General features: G+C 38.3%; 1 protein-coding gene and 1 long non-coding RNA gene across 2 annotated transcripts in view; both read left to right on the top strand.

The window, feature by feature from the left end:
* Positions 1–18,052, top strand: part of LOC134798132 (uncharacterized) — a 417,294-nt gene that overhangs the window by 324,247 nt on the left and 74,995 nt on the right. The gene's annotated exons all lie outside the window — the stretch shown is intronic.
* Positions 5,825–13,762, top strand: LOC134797962 (cholinesterase 1-like). Its single transcript, XM_063770299.1, has 3 exons — positions 5,825–6,618; positions 11,355–12,628; positions 12,880–13,762. Exons 1-3 carry the CDS (start codon positions 6,439–6,441, stop codon positions 13,046–13,048), a joined length of 1,623 nt encoding a protein of 540 aa, XP_063626369.1. The 5' UTR covers positions 5,825–6,438; the 3' UTR covers positions 13,049–13,762.

Genomic DNA, 18,052 nt, shown 5'->3' with positions numbered 1-18,052 from the left:
CCTCTTCCAGTCTCGCAAAAATTTCATTGGCCTTCGAGTCTATTACAGACTATTCAAACAGTGTCAAATATACATTTGTAATAATATTTAGATCGATCGATAGCTCTGAAAATGCTCCAAACTTCTGAATTCTAGTTACTTACTGTAATAATATTTTTATAAATAAGTTTTTGGCATAATCTAACCCCCTTATTCATAAAGTCTTATTCATAAGGTCTGCTAGCTTTGGCATTTGTGTAAATCCAGCTAAATGCCAAGCCATAATTTTAGGTAGCCAGTGGCAAATGTCTAGGTTGAGTACAGTACCTGTTGCTCCGATCCTTTTTGAGGATAAGAATCTCGGATTAGTTTTAGATTCCAACCTTTCCTGGTCTGGTCAGCTCTCGGAGACAAGTCGGAAGGTCACAGGTACACTTAGAACTCTATATAAATTTAAAAACTTTCTGCCTGTAAGCACGAAAAAAATGTTAGTGCAGTCCTTAGTGTTACCAATAATTGATTACGGGGATGTGTGTACTACTAATGCCACTCAGGAATCACTCAATAAACTAGACCGTCTACTCAATAACTGTATTAGATTTATATTTGGACTTCGTAAATACGATCATGTCTCCTTTTACCGCCGGCAGCTCCACTGGCTCTCCATCCGTCGTCGTAGGTCCTTTCGGATCCTTTGTATCCTATTTTCGATCCTGTTTGAGCCTTCTGCTCCTGGATATCTCAAAAGTAAATTCGTCTTCGATACTCCTCGTCCAGGATGTGAGCTGCGTACCTCCCGCGTTCTCAAACTGACCATACCTTCTCACCGTACTGGTTTTATGACTAATTCTTTCGCCGTCCAGGCTAGTCGTCTTTGGAATTCACTCCCTCTAAATATTAGACAAGCTCCAAGTAAGTTTTCTTTTAAGCGGTTGTTGCGTAAGCATTTGCTAAAACAAGAGTTCGAATAATATCCATCATTATTATATTTATAGTATATATTGTATAAATATGTAGTAGTTTATATATATTTTATTTATTTATGTAGTTTATATGTATAGTTTGTTTTTTTTATATTCACTGAATAGGTATATTTCTCTCTCTGCACCAATTGTAGATGTCTGTTTGGCCCTATGGTTGACTGGTAGAGAATGCCATTTGGCATTAAGTCCGCCATTTGTACATTTTTGTATATACTTTGTGCAATAAAGTTTAAATAAAATAAATAAATAAAGCTTCACGGGGCTGATTTAGTTAAATTATGTTTTATCCCTTTCTTACAAATATATAAACCAAAATGACAGATAAAGACATACGATTATTAGCTAATTGAGGTTTGTAGCGCGTTTATGAATAAGGGTAAATGTTTGGTACAAGCTTTTATTGCAGACTGATGTACGTTTCTTTCCACACGCAACGAATACTCATCGAGACAATTCTAAAAACCCCAAACACAATTAGGTTGCGTTGTTTTTATCACAGAGTTCCTATGGCCACCTCCTGTCTCCATCATCAGATCAGCTCGATGTTACCATAATATTGCAAATTTTCAGCTTCATTGGAAGTCGGGAAGTGGGTCAAATTAAATTTGCAAGATTTGACCCTTACAAACATAGTTACATAACTACATATGTACATTGGAAGTTAAATAAAAGCTTGTAATAAAATGCACTTGAATCAGTGCAGCTTTGTGCACAGTTGTGGGATGAATATGGAAAGTATTGCAAAAAACCAACTCTCCTATTTATACACTGTATCAGTACAATATTAGCATACAGCATTAACCCGCCCGCCGCCGCCGTAGTGTCCCACACGAAGTACCCTGGTGCAAGTGTCCCATTCGGACCCGCATAACTCCGCTTATCTACCTGCGGCTGGCTATCGTCGGAGCTGTCCTGACTGTCCTGTCCCATAGATGTGTGAACTGGATAGCGATGTCGATGCAGCGATGGAATATTTATAGACGAAACTTGTGATGTGGGACGTAAAGACAAACACTATCTCAGGAGTATAGGTTTATTCTGATATATGATACTTATGCTAGGATATACATAGGGTACTGTATGTGAGAGAGTGTGCGTGTCCTATATGGTGCACACTACAAGCTCTTAGTAAATCTATGACTTCTAAAAACGGACCACATGACTAAAACTTATTTGACACGTATTACTGATAGTTATCCCTTCTCCATAATTATACGAGTATAACCCCGCCCGCAGCTTTGAGTACCTACCCAATACATAATATCCCGCTAGTAAGAAAATATAGAGATTAGAGAGTAGAGTCGCGGTAGAGTGATTGGTCACTAAAAGTTTTGATTGTCTAAAATAAAATTATTTATGGTAAACATCTTGCGCGGCATTACAATATTTTGACGTTGCAATTGTTGCCAAGCTGCGCTCTGTACCTACAGGTGAGTCAAATAACTACAGCGTAACTGCACCATAAAACCCAAACTCATCAAAGATAAAAACCTTTCAATGTAACAATTTTTTATGATATAGGAGGCAAACGAGCAGACAACTCGCCTGATTGTAAGCAGTTACTGTTGCCCATGGACAACCGCAACTGCAATATCAGCGGGATTGCAACTGCGTTGCCTAGGTACGCTCAATTCTTGAAGGTTTGACGGTCGCATCGGTCTTAAATTTTAATATCGTAAGTTTAATTTGACCCGTAAAAAGACAATTTATTTTTACAAACGGGAGTTAGCTATCCTTAAAAACACACCAACATACGGTCACCATTTTTATCTGTTTAGGGCATGCGTACATTAACAGTGTTGGTTTAAATCCACCCTCGCAATATCGGCTCAATGGACTTTGCCATGGCGATAAACGGCCATAAGGTCCGAGTGAAATATGACACGCATGTATTATCGGAGCGCATTTGAAGGGTTAAACGTTGGGACTTATTTTAAGGGGCATGATAGCAAGTCTTGGAGATGGCATAAATTCTCAAATCGGTAAAAGATGCTGCTTCGGTTGTGTCCTTAAGGGCTTGTGCACAAATCACGCGAGGTTCGATAGGGGAGGGGGGCTCACGAAAAATTGACGACAGATCACATTAGGGGAGGGGGGTATAAGCAGACCTCACGTGTATTTTTCTACAGTGAACTAAACTAAGAAAAAATACCTACCACATGAGTAGATAGATACTTTTTCTCGGTTAAAGTATAGTAAATATATCATCACATTTATAACGATAACTATACTATATATACCATACTACATATTTATCTTAAAATTAGGTCGAATGAAAAAAAAACAAATAAATACACGTGAGGTTATGTGAGGAAGGGGGGTAGCCAAAAACCTCACCAAATATCAACAAAGGGGAGGGGAGTTCAAAAAGTAGCCGAAAACACCTCGCGTGATTTGTACACAACCCCTAAGCGGGTACAGATAGGGCCAAAAAATATAAAGCACCATAAGAATGCCATATAATAAAGAACCATGATCCGCCACTGCATATGCATTCTTGAAGACTATTGGCCTTCATTTGATCCGTACTGAAAGTGATACAAGTAAATGTCAAAACGATATCAAATCTGTTGAAACTTGTGTAGTTCGAATGCGTCATGTAAGCCGCTTACCGCGCTTATCAAACCCGCGAATGAACGGAGTGAATGAACGAGTGAGCGGGTGAATGGAACTGTCGGGTAATGACGGCGCTCAAACACGTGAATAGTTAGGCAATCTGCTTTTCAGTTGCAGGTTTTAGCACTTATGTAGGTATAACCGTGATGTCGTGCTAATGGTTGTGATTTCGGTACATAATATAAATGCATGCTTCAATACCTTTAGGTGCAGTCAGCAATCAGTATCCACAACAGCGGATCAAACAACCCGCCAAAAGTATTTCCCACCCTTTAGTATTTTTACAAATAGGTACAAAACATCATGTTTTTTTATTGTATAAGCAACAACTACCGTCGCCGGACACCAGAGGGGAGGGGATGCGAGTGCGTAACAGCACAGAGGGGTTGCGTGGTAAAAGCATGATGCGATATACCCTCTAATTCGAAAATATCGTTCAAGTAGAGGGCGAGGATTTGAGTTGAGTGTGTTATTGAATTTAATGTGTTGTCATCCTTCTTCAGACATACGCATATCATTCTCACTCACTGCGGCCGTCATCCGAATAAAAGAAGTAAATAAACAAACGAAAAGCCAAACCCTCTCAAATCCGGTGGCACTCGAAAACAATAAAGATTAAAACAGTACCGGAAAAATCCGGTAAATGCCGTAAATCCGGGTGAACCGGTCCCGCCGCTGTTTACCATAAGCCGTGTTATCGGCGCGGCCGGCCCGGCCCCGTAATGTGCAGCGGTAACGTTCCCGTCGCTTCAGAGCGATGGCTCAGGCTAACCAGCCGGCATAGCCAAGGTTATCGCTATCGCTTCGACAACGAAAAGCATTATATCTCTCTATCACTCTTCCATATTAGTGCGACAGTGACAGTTGCGTTTCGATCGCTACGGAGCGTAAGCGATCTGCATCTTGGCTACGCGGCCAGGCTAGCCAGGTGACTCACGCGATTGATCGAAAAATAAAAATAAATACTTTCATAGAGTTAGGCCAAGATATGTCTGCAACGATTTTGATAGCACACGCAATGCACGTGTTATAATACGTCATAATGTCATAGAAGTTTGACGTTTAAAATAACACTTGCACTGCGTGTGCTATCAAAATCGTTGCAGACTTTTCTTGGTTCAATGATTTAATTTTTCATGGCTTGCCGCCGCTCTTAACAAATAAATGCAAATGTTTGTTCAAATTATAGACAAATAAATATGTAGGTGGGCATTTTCATTTAACTTATACTTTAAAGCGCAACTTAAGTCGTGGTTCAGTAACGTCTAACCGTTAGTTACATTCCTTACAAAATGTATGGGATTTGACATTGACCGTCAGTTTTGTAACGATTGCTAACCGGCCGTTAAAGGTGCACAGTTAAGTGAAAATGCCCAGGTAGGTATGTATTAAAAGTGGTAAAACTCGGTCATCACGAATTATATCATGTAGCAACTAGCAGAACAGGTTTGACTTCTTATAACCAGAGAGAGTGAAAACTAAGAAATTAACTAGTTTGCGCAAACACAACAAATGTAGAGCCATTTGTTGTGTTTGCGCAAACTAGTTAATTTCTTACGGCCCGATTTGACTTAGGACAGTAGCTACTTTTTGGCTTCCAAATAGGTAGTATGACAATGAGAGTCATACTTATCTAAAATTATCACAACGAAGGAAATCCCTTGTAATTAACTATGTGCACCCAAATTAATTAACTTTCCAGTTATTTTTTTAGCTTTAGTTATCTTAATCGTAGTTAATTTTAATTTTATATTCATTTTATGACACTTATAATATAATAAATGAGTTTCTAATAAATGTCAAAGGGTCGAAACTCATTTATTAACTAAATAGTTTGCGCAAACAAAACAAGTGAATGATTTATTTCAATAAAGAATTTCGAGGTAGTCTCGTAATACCGTGTTAAGAAGATTTACAATGAGTATTTCTGAAAGGAGTACTTAGACTTTCTATACCTAAGTAAAACCTTCCAGTTAATTCATTATTAATTTTATGAGTATAATTCGATCTAAGGTATTATATTTTATCTTTTATTTATTAATATATTAGCCATAAGAATTTGTTTGACATTATTTTTCGCTTGAACTCCACCTTTACCTACCACTGAACTGCACTATAATTATGATCAGTGTTGCATGTATGAGGTAGGTATGTAATATAAACCGGTTAGTTACTTACAAGTTAAAAGTGCATACCTACCAACAGTCCAACAGCCAACACCAAACAGTCCGCGACCAATCGCAGCAACAAACGCACGCGCATCTTTATTCTTATCAGACTTTCGCGCAACCTGACAACTTTCGCGTTTCGAACACAAACATGTTTAATAAACACACTAACCTTATTTACCTACCTCGCGCAGTCGGGTGAAACACACTCACCAGTGAAGCGTCAATGTCGAAACAAAATTAAATAATATTGTGATAAAATAAGTATTTTTAAATGTCGCCTAACCGTGATTGCAGTGATAACAAGAATCAAAGTCTGTTTAAAATTTCAAGACATCAATTTAAAGTGCAATTTTATGTTGCAACTGCGGAAAAACCTGAAGACGAGGCAGTGAGGACCTGTTGAAATGGATAAATAGAAAAAAAACCGCAAAACGTATTGTGACATTTTCCCCCAGTTTAGTTTTGTGATTTTATTTGTTTAGTGCATAGATAGAAGGTAATTAAAAGTGAACAAACGATTATGTCAGACACTAAGAACATCCCATAGGTGCCCCATAATTACCTGAACTAAAAACTATCATAAAATGTCTGTATAAATTAGTGTTTAGCCGTTAAAACTAAATGAACGTCTATGACATCCCATAAGTGTCCCGTTCCCAATTGTGGACGCTAAAAACGATATTAAAAGCATGTTAAGTACGAAATGGTTGGTGTTGTGGTCGCTGTGGGCGGCGCGGCTGGCGCGGCAGCCGACGGCGCCGCTGCGCGTGAGCAGCGGGCTGCTGCGCGGGAGCGTCGCGCATGACGGCTCACATGTAGCATACAAGGGGATTCCTTATGCTACTGTCACGGGAGAAAATAGGTTTAAGGTAATCATTAAATTTCTAGCATTAGTAACGGTACCGGCGGGGCATCACGGAGCTATATGTATTCCGGGGTGAGTATATACTACGGCCTAATAGACTGAAATGAGGTGAATTTCTAAAAAAGCTTTCATCGATAATGAAAACACCAGAAACTTATTTCTATTTTATTAAGTACTAAAGATAGACCAATAAAAGTTTACAACGATTTTGATAGCATTCGCAGTGCAAGTGTTAATTAAATAATTATACTTACGTCATAATTTCATAGAAGTTTGACGTTTAAAATAACACTTGCACTGCGTGTGCTATCAAAATCGTTGCAGACTTGTCATGATGTAACTCTACGTGCTTTAATAATTATCTTTTCTTTAATAATATCCAAGGCTGAATAGTCGGCGTGCGCAGTAATTATGAACAGGAAATGCAAGTTCTTCTTTTCTTACATAAATATAATGCTTTCCACGAGTGGTATCATTCCGACAAGCAAACCACTTACCTAATAGACGTATCATATAAAAATGCGGTCAGACTTTAGCGCTTCTTCGATCCAAAAATGTAGTTCAAGTTTCATACATGTATTCAGCTCATTGAGCTCATGTACTTTGGAAGCCAATTTGGGCTATGGGCTGAAAACGAAGTCACCAATCAATATCGCGTAGTAGGTGTACTTATTGTCAAAAAATGCCACTAAATATTAATATGCGACTGATACGACACTCTCGGGGCTTCTAACTTCCATGGTGACCTGACATAGTCCGAATGACTGGCTGGCTGACGGACATACATATTTGGAACGACCGACATTTTTAATTCAAATTCGTCATGACAATATCTACATGACAAAAAATGAGAGTGTAGCACGGTCGCATTTTTATCGCCTGTCACTGTCACCATGCCTGTCACGTTCTAACAAGTAAGTGAGATAGTGACAGGCGATAAAATGCAACCATGCTGCCACCGCTGCGATAGACAACCGAACGAGAAAGACGACGACGACCGACCGTTCAGGCACTTTATGTATTTGGGCATCGGTCAGGCCAGGCATAACTTTATACACTGTACCTTTGACGAATATTAATGTGCGAGTAGGTACCTATTTTCTCCAGTGCGGTATAAATTCACGGATATTGGTTCCTCTATGGATTTCCTTGATTAAAGTAGTCTAAAACTATGAACTGAAATTGTAGATGCCATATACAAAAGAAAAAGTGACCAAGGCCACCAGTGCCCAGGGATGGAAACAAACCAGGGGCCGCCGGCGTAGCCGAATTACATTCGCTCCGTATCGATTCGATCTCTACGATCGCGAGCGACTGGTCGATAATGTTTACAATAACCTAGCCAAGAGGCAATCTTTTTAGTTAACGCTTTTTCTACGCGCCAAGTCGATAAAAATTAGTTTTAGTCTGTGGTTCTCGTTCAAAACCGTCAAGAAACGTCATCTGTCAGCTGTCAAGAGTGTCAAGTGAACAGTGAATCTAATTTTGGAGAAAATTATTGTTTTATCAGTAAGTAAATTAAATATTTTGGTATTTGTTTAACTTAGTTAATCACAATTTCGTGATAAAATAACTCTATATAGTGTAATTTTTGAAGAGTGCGTTATAATTGCATATAATTTTGACTTAAAGTTTAACAATTTCAGACAGCCGTCGTCCGTGCCGGTGAAGGCTCCGGGCTCCGCGGGCTATTCTTCCACGCTGAGAAGTCCTTACCAAGTTGGCACGTACAGTCAGAGCTGCCGCTGCAATCACGCCTTCATGGCAGTTACCAGTGCTAAGGACGTGCACTGCTGGCTTACTTGACCAGAAGAGACAATACTTTAAGCGTTAGTAATGATTCAAACCGTGAAGTGAAAGTGTGGCTAGGTTTGCCCGAATCAGTTTAACCTCAGTGAACTCATTTACTTCATAGACTTCAAACATTTTCGAAATTAACAAAAGTCAAGCGGACATTGAATACATAGATGTTATGCATTAGATAAAAGCTGCCTGTGAAACCAAAACTAATAAATCATATTGTTACTTAATATTATTTTTTAATTACCTACTGTCTCTGCTTTTTGTTTACTCAGTAATAGAAGTACCTAAGTGAGTGAGGTGTTAAAAATGAATTAAACATATCTTTATTATTTAGTCAATGGAAATTTGGGAAGGTAATCTCACCCGCTAAGCTACTGGCTGTTAATATTTAACCTTTCGTGTGCTCCTGTCAAAAATTTGTCATTTATATATCAATCATAATTAATGCATTTTTAAGTTGAATATAGGTAAGTACATGGGAGCAGATCTGCTCCTAAGCATACCAAAGGTTAAGGTGGTAACCACCATAACCACTCATTCCAATAAATGAAACAATGATTGGGTCAAAAAGTAAATTTATTTTACTGAATATCTATTAATGAAAGATGCAGCAGGTATTTTTTGCCGGCAACATAAAATCAGTAGCCAAGCATTCTTTTCTTGTTTGTACATATGTACATTGTTTTAAAATAGTAAAACAACACTCAATAGATTTTTGTGGTTGTACATGTGTCATAGTTTCTTCCCTTGACCCTGGCTTTGGAGCACCATAAAGTATTGGTTCATATGCCAAGGCTGCAATGAATATCCAAGTCACCTGAAACAAAATTAATGCCTAGTTTTTCAACAAACTCGGTAACATTTGTTTATAATACTTATTCTCTACCAGTCATTATTAAGAAATAAATAAAATTATATTATAGGTATGTTGACAAAAAAAAAACTAAATGTTTTTGTGTTATACACATGTTAAGATAATTTTTATATAGTGTGTAGGTACAGTCAGCTGCAGAGAAAAGGTACCACCACTACATAGAAGTTGGTATGCAGGGGTGGTACCTTTTCTCTGCAGCTGACTGTACCTGCCTGCCAAAGGAAGTCATATACTTAATACAATAATATGTTTCATAATATGAAAAAAGTTTCATTAATATGGTTGATAATTGGTATATGTATGACAACAGCCGGTCTGGCCTAGTGGGTAGTGACTAAATGACCCTGCCGGTTAAGCTGATATTAATCCTGAGTTTGAATCCCCGGTAAGAAAATTTGTTTGTGTAATGAGCACAGATACCTGATGATGTACCTGAGTAATGGGTGTTGTCTATGTATTTAAGTATAGTTTGTCAAAGGACTGTCTCATTTCAAACAAAGACAGAGAGAATCATACTAGCTTTGTCTTATTCTAGTACTAGCACCCAAAAGATAAGTATGAGTATAGTTTTCCTGGTTCTTACTGACTGACAAATTGGTTTGACCATCTATAAATAGTTATCTAAGTACCCACAATACAAGGCTTTTTGAGCTTACTGTACAGTCCGACAAGAAATTGTAGAAATTAAAAAGTGGCAACACTGTAGTCTCGTCCCTTTCAAATCAATTTAAGAAAATGGGATGACACTACAATATTGCTAGTCGGCAGTGACCTTGCCTATGAAGGTGATGGTTCTGCATCCCGGGAAGGGCATTTATTTGTGTGAAGAACATTTGTTCCCGAGTCTTTATCTATATTTGTAAAGCCTTTACCTATATACCTTTGCCTTTACACATTAAATTCACTTTCCTATTGAAGAACAATAAGTGCTTGCCAGTGTGCATATGGGTACCAAATTTAATCTACACCGTTCATCGGTTTATATTTGAAGACGTAACAGGAACACATAAGAAGTTATTTTAGCATCAATAACATATTTTATATACTTATTAGTAGGTATAGTAGGGATAAGTTATTGACTCACTCTTACCTTGTAGGGACGTTGTTTCATGTTGCATTTGTGGGTGCATAATCCATTTTTCCATGACACTGTAACTATAGGTAGGTATTCAGCGCCTCGGTCACATTGGATCCTTTGGGTAAAATGCTGCGTACGGCCCACAATCCTTTGATCTGACCCCGTAGCATAAATGCTAAGAGCAGTCCTTTCCTAAGCAGTTTCAATAGAGGCGATTTTTCAGACGGTGCCTGCGTCTACGCGTTTGACTTTTTCTAGACGTTGTTCGCCGCCCACAATAATGTTAAAGTGTGCTTTTTACTACAAAATTTAATTTACAAACACTATTATATGGCATTTTCTTGTGCTTCGATAAGTTATCTGCAACGGGATAGCTCTCGCTACGTGTCGACACCTAGGAGGCGATAACGAATCCATTTCGCTTGTCAAAAGTGTCACTTGGCTAGAGAATGTATGGCAGATATCGAATTCCGGTAACGAATGTTTTGCGTTTCGTTACAACATTGCAACTTGGCTAACATTTTTGTATTCGTTAATATTTTTCGACAGACTCATCTACGGTACCTGTCATTCCCATAAATTTTTTATCGATTCGTTAGCGATATCTTTTTTCGAAATGCGTTTCGGCTAGGCCCCCAGGTGCCTAAAACCGCTTGGCCACCCAGGTCTAGATGGCATGGGACCAATTTTCTCAAGTATATGATGCAATCCCTTAACCATTTCGACGCCGTGTCAAACACAAAAGCTGTCAGGCGGACGCCACGTCACCGGAGTGTCAAAACTGAAATTGAACTTTATGCATATGCACGTAGGTCTATGTTGTTCTGTGGTCTGTGACCGATTAATCAGTCTTTGGCGTTGAACCTGCGCTGCGGATATATCCGTCATTGGCGTCCAAAAGGTTAAGGTAAAGGCTTACGGCGCCCTGTGAAATAACACAAAATAAAATATTTTCATAAAATTCTAAGTCTAATTTTATTTCCAGGCCCCTGGTCCCGAGCCAAAATGGGACGGCACCTTCGAAGCGGACAGAGACCACATCCGCTGTCTCCAACGTCTGGACATCAGGACCGACTTCTTCAGCGGCCAGGAGGACTGCCTCACCTTAAACGTCTACACCCCTCTCACCCCCACCCACCCTCTTCCCGTCATGGTCTTTATCCATGGCGGAGCCTACGTGGAAGGCTCAGGCTCGCCAGCACTCTATGGACCAAGAAATTTAGTCTCCAAAGGCGTTATTATCGTCACCATAAACTATAGGTTCAATGCCCAAGGCTTCCTTTGCCTAGGCATCAAAGAAGCCCCAGGAAATGCCGGAATAAAAGACCAAGTAGCAGCGTTGAAGTGGATTCAAAGAAACATAAGGGCGTTCGGTGGAGATCCTGACAATGTAACTCTCTTTGGAGAAAGCGCTGGGGCATCATCAGTGTCTTATCATTTATTATCTCCAATGTCTAAGGGTCTGTTCCACAAGGCCATAATGCAAAGTGGCTCCTCGTTAGCCCCATGGGCATACCAGCAATCGCCAATACAAATTGCCGCTTCTTTGGCCAAAGTCATGGGTTATGAATCCGAAGATCCCCATGACCTTTACAATTTTTTTGCTAACAAGACTGACATAGAACTTGTAACACCGAGAATTCCTCGTGAACACGGTGCCAGCATTGTGTCAGAACTCATAGTTTCGCCTTGCGTTGAGAAGAAAATTGAAGGTGTGGAAGCATTTTTGACGGAGGAACCTTATGAACTGTTATCAAGAGGGGAGTTCACAAAGGTGCCTTTAATGATAGGCACTAATAGCCAAGAAGGATATTTCTTCACTAGCTTCGAGAATAGAACAACGCTATCAAGCATGGATTTCTCTAAAGCGTTGCCTTGGAACTTGCAATTTCCTACAGAAGAGAAGCAGGTAGAAGTAGCGTGCAGATTCAAAGAAATGTACCTAGGCAATGACACAATATCTGAGCAGACTTTAGAAAAGCTGTCTAAGTTTCACGGGGAGCCATTTTTCGTGTACCCTGTCCTAAAAGAGACAGAACTAATATTGAACAAGACAGATCAACCTGTGTTCAGTTTCGTATTTGACTACGCAGGTTGGAAGAACATTCCCAAGGTGTGGGCAGGATTTGGAACAGCTTCGGGGGCTACTCATGGAGATGAACTCGTCTATTTATTTGAGCAAATCTTGATACCGAATATGTTTGAATGGAGAATGATGGAGAAAATGTCCACTATGTGGACAAACTTCGCCAAGTTTGGGTATGTATTTCTACCTATCCGTTAGCAGTTTAAATGTTATTTAACAGTTTTAGTAAATATCTCCGTTTTCGATTTTTTTTAAATTATTTTATCTGATCTCGGTGTCTGTAAATATATTTTTTTAAATAGACTTAAGACAATAGTCGGCCTATTATCGGTACCTTCTAATATTATGATCATGAACACGGACGATAATTAAATATGGGACTATACTTGTGAGTCTTGTGATTGTCTCATCTGGATTGTTTCAGAGACCCAACTCCAGAAACATCACAGCTGTTGCCATTAAAATGGCCGCCGACCAACCGCTCATCTCCCGAAGCCTTCGTAATAGACAAGGAACTTTCTACTCGTCCGCTGTGGTCGAGTAGCTCGCTCAAGTACTGGGACGAAGTCTACACTGAATATAGATCACATTGATGGGATTAGTCGCGAACGTCACGGTTGAAAGTCGTCCACTTTTGGTAACGGGGGGACTGCCTGAGGATAATACCAACCGGTCGTGCGCTGCCATTTCATGTTAAATTGGAGTCAAATGGCTCTCTGCGATCTTCACCAGATATAATATTGTTATCGTTTAGGAAGCAAACGAGCAGATGTATCGCCTGATTGTAAGAAAATTACCGTCGTCCATGGACACATGCTACACCAGAGTATTGCGAGTTGCCGGCCTTTAAGATGGGACGGGAGTAACTACGCTCTGAGGGCCTACCGCGAACCATGTTCGACGTGTTCCCTCTCGGTCGCACTTGTTAATTTGTACGTAAGTGTGACAGGGAGCCAACACGTGGAACGTAGGTAGGCGGTAGGCCCTCTGTTCTTGAAGGTTTGAATGTTGTATCGGTCCGGTAATACCGTACATGTGCAACAGGGCGATATTCGGTCAGACGGTCGTCATCCAGAAGTTTGAAGACATTTGACTTGACAGAAGAGTTTGGGGTGACATGATATCACATTGTGAATTCCAAAAACAGAAACTTTAAGCAAAATGTGACTGTCCGTGAGGAAGTGTTAGTCTTTAATTATTATCTAATTTATTACCAATTATATTTACAATAAGAAAATGTTTGTTATTGTAATCCAATAGCCAAATATTGATTGTCGAATTTATGTTTGCATGTTTTGCGACAATAATGTTAACCTGTAACCGCCCAGAGGCCTATGAAAAGGTCTTCCATTCCATTGCATTTTGTATCTAATGTTTAGTTAATTTAATTTTTATGTGTAGGTACTGTTTTTCTTTGTCTTTTCTTTTATTTTGTAGTTTCACAGTGCCTTGGTTTTATACTGTCATACTTGATCATACTTTGATCAATAAATAAATGATAATAATTTTGACAAATCAATATTACCTTTGTCTCGGCTTGATTCCATTTGTGGGCGGCTAGGAGATAAGATACATTATATTATAATGAAAGTCAAAGAGCAAAAACATGATATTTCAGTCACGTGTAGAGAGTATAAGTAGGTATCGATTAGGTACCTACGTCATTTCAACGACCTTCTCTAGCAATAAAATTATCTGTAAGGTTAAACGGTGTGAATGTATTTATTTATTTCTTTACCTAGTGTTTCTCTTTGAGCATGGCAGATGAGTATGTTGGTAAAGTAAGTATTTTGTTTTCTTAAGTATGCAGGTATATAAACACATTAAAAAAAACGTTTTCATTATTTCACCTTTCGTCGTATTAAAATAAAATAAACTGTGGAAGTCGTTAAGTCGTAGAAAAAATCGTGCCTGAGATGAGAAAACTCATAAAAAGCAGATGTCGCTGTACGGATACTTTATGACATTTAACAAATTTAACACATATCAGTGAAAAAATAAGGATCAAAGTCTAATGGCGTTCTAAAAGTGTTAATCATTTTGTGTCGAAAGATGGCAGTAAATATACTGACTACATAATTGACTTTGACAATATTCCTCTATTTCAAATTCTCTTAGGTTTTATGAATTAAACTTGACGTTTCACAATTTAACTGCCACAAAATGGTGCCGTATAGCGCCATCTAGCTCGGCTGTCCAACTCTAGGTACACCTCTTTTGGCATGTCATTCAGTCAGTCATCGAATTGACGTATTATCAAGTCAACTACATAATGTCTGCCTAGTTACTTAATTCTATCATATCCCATGAATCAGTAAGAAATGCAGATAACATGCTATCGCAAAAGTCGTAAATTAAAATAAACTCTAATTACTACCACCATAGAGTTAATTTTCCGTTGCAGCACATGAATGCTGTTTAACAGTGTATTTTTATTCACAAAACGTTGACGATTAGACTGATTCAGTTTGTGTTGCTACACCGCGAGAACACAACATTTATTCGTTTTACTAAAGTAAGAATGTGTTGATTGAATTTAAACCCTAAAAATAGTTAATTACGATCGAAATTAAATCGTATGTTTTGGACCACTAAAAGAATTAGAATACAAAACGCGTCATGATTATTCGTTGTGAATTTTAAATCAAATTGAATTCGGGTGAGTCTTAAATTGTGTCCAGAAATTTCTATATTTTGTGAGGTGGGACGTAAAGACAAACACTATCTCAGGAGTATAGGTTTATTCTGATATATGATACTTATGCTAGGGTATACTCGTCTATAGGGTACATGTGAGAGAGTGTGCGTGTCATATATGGTGCACACTACACCTCCCTTCCAAAGGAAAAAAAAAGATTATAAGTTTACAAAATAATCTTTTTTCATTTATCTAGTAATAGTATGAAAAGAGTAAATAGTTACGCTGTTTTACAATTTATGACAAAAAATACGCAAAAAAAAAAAAACAAGAAATAAAATCTAAGAACAATCAATATTTATTGTAGGTACCTAACCTAACCTAACCTAACCTTTTTTCATTTAATTTTTAAGATTGGTTGTACAAAGAAAAAATAAAAAAAAAGATACCTTAGTCGTAAAACAAAGCAGAATAATAACTTAATTGTAAAATAATTGGCAAATTAATAATCAAAGTTAATAAACACAATTATAGCACGCTTTGATGACGAAACGAAATTATAAAGTAGGTACATTACACAGTTATATGCTAGTCATAAGAAAAAATAAAAAAAAAGATTTATAAAAAAAACACATTATTAAAAAAAACACATTATTCGAACATTATCACTAAGTATGTACAAATATAATCGAAAAGCACAAGTTATTTTTCCTAACTAACAAAATGATAAGTACATGATTTTTTTAAACTAATTACACAAAAAAGATAAAAAACAAAAAAATACAAATAAACACAAAAAAACTACACTAGATATATTGAAATAAATTCAAAAGTTACAAGAATAGGTATTACAACTAATTTCCACTTTCGTAGTGTATTCGTCAAGACAATACGTTTCTTCGTCATTTCAAGTGTTACTTACATATATATATAGGTAACAATTTCGTTACTCGTCATTGGTACCTTATAATATCATTCCTTATTTTTTTTATTTTACATTATCAGTTCCTTGCAAGTTATTTCATTATGATGTCATTCATTTAAATATTATTTCTCTGTTTTTTATTTTATTTATTCATTTATAGTGACATAGTTTATGCTTCACTGAAATCAAAGATCAAGGGTACGCAACGCTTTTACATACGTGGTCGGCCGACCTTACTATATAATATATTTATTTATTAGCTCAGGATACAAGGATATTTATTTTTAAGCGCGCATACATACTATTTATTTATTCATGCAGACAGTTCTTTTAACACATCCATACACAATATCATTCCGCGTGTCCAAGGAGTCTCCACGATTGATAATCGACCGAATCATGGTCAGACGCCAAGGATTCCGTGCCTGCCTTGTATCCTGGCGTACCCTTGCTAACCTAACCGCTCAAGGCCGCCTCTCGGGCCACCGAAGATGCGATAGGCATGTTCAATTTATATTTCAGTATTTTGTTTCATATTTCCCTCTCATACACAAAACATTCAAAAACCAACCATATAACGCAACATCATGAAAACGTCAATATATAAGCATTTCAACAACTCTTAGTTGATCAGGCTAATCATTCTTCGAAATACTTATATATATCAGCCTTCCCAAGCGCTACTTAAAACACGATCCAATCATGCAACAAATTCCATCTCAACAACTTATATACTTTATACTTGATGTCAGTGTCCATCTTGGTGCCGGCCGCCAATAATTTCCACTGCTCAAATTGATTGTCCGTCAAGCGACATTCGTCCATAAAACAAGCATTAGTGTTGCAGACTACGGAAAAATTGAATGGACTATTCGGAGTGAGCCCCGTCAGACGGCACGTGTTGTAATGCAAGTCTACCAACGATTCCATTAACATTGTCTTTCCAGTCGTTGGGGGTCCGTGGAAAAACAAGTTGTTTTTTTTGCCCGTATTTCTAATTAAATGATTAAATGTATGCAGCGCAAAGCTCGACACGCTAATTTCGTTTGATTGTAAAATTTTGATTAATTTGTCACGAATCGTTTCAACAATACTGGCATTTCCACACTCTGGATCGTTTAACAGTTGCCATTTTTTGCACCGTTCCATTCTTTTTTTCAGGTTTTCTTGAAAAACTAGTACTCTTGCAATATTGGTGGCTGTTTGGATTCTTTCTCGGGCATATTTTCGAAACAGTATTCGATTCCTTCAGGCGTTTTTGTCAGAATTTTTTCAGCCTCTCCCGGTGTAAAAGCTCGTGAATCAACAAACAGTAGAACAAGATTTGTATTGGATAAGTATTCATTACCTGGATCTCGTGCGGAGCCAGGCCCGTATCTTCGAGTACCCGGCACCGGTTGCTCTCCAAAATTTGCGTTTTCCTGTTCATGCTCCACTTTCCGTTGTCCAGTTGCAGGTAACACATTGTTGGCTTCATCAGTTGTTTCGCCCACTCTTTGTTGTCTCACGCAGATGGTATAATTCGCCTTTGGGCATTAAGATTGTCACCTTCTCCGAATCTTGCATTCGTACCTTCCAAACTATGAAATGTGCACTTGCAATTTTGGTAATCTTCTCTGGTTAGAATGTTCTTAAACACAGTACGACCACTGTCGTCACTAAGGTATTGCACTAGGCAAGAGATGCATGTTATGCCTTCGCACTTGTGTTGGTCGTTTCTAATTAGGCGTCCAAGTTCGCTATTGTGGCCCCATTGTTTACTTCTACTGATGTAAATTATATGCCAATGCTGGTGTCTCGTTCCGCATCCTCGATCATGTTTGCAAAATAATTTCCACGGGCTTCGATTGGTTTGATTATGTGCCCTCGAGTTGTCAGAATTACCCCATGCGCGTTCATAAATAAGTAATTGGCTACTGTCTGCAGATCCTATTGTCACTGCCGTTACAATTGTTCCACTTGTGGATTCTTCGGCATTGGCGGTACCGCCAACGCTAGAGTCGTTCCCCCATTCGAGTTGCAACCATTGGTGGG

Source organism: Cydia splendana, chromosome 16, assembly GCF_910591565.1.
Source record: "Cydia splendana chromosome 16, ilCydSple1.2, whole genome shotgun sequence".
In the NCBI taxonomy this organism is placed as follows: domain Eukaryota; kingdom Metazoa; phylum Arthropoda; class Insecta; order Lepidoptera; family Tortricidae; genus Cydia; species Cydia splendana.
Note: the sequence above shows the minus strand (reverse complement) of the source record. Positions and strands in the feature narration are given on the sequence as shown.

Coding starts and splice junctions, on each gene's coding strand:
- LOC134797962 (XM_063770299.1), top strand. CDS start 6,439: ATGTTAAGTACGAAATGGTTGGTGTTGTGGTCGCTGTGGGCGGCGCGG. Junction 6,619..11,354: donor CGGGAGAAAATAGGTTTAAG/GTAATCATTAAA, acceptor TTTTATTTCCAG/GCCCCTGGTCCCGAGCCAAA. Junction 12,629..12,879: donor ACAAACTTCGCCAAGTTTGG/GTATGTATTTCT, acceptor GGATTGTTTCAG/AGACCCAACTCCAGAAACAT.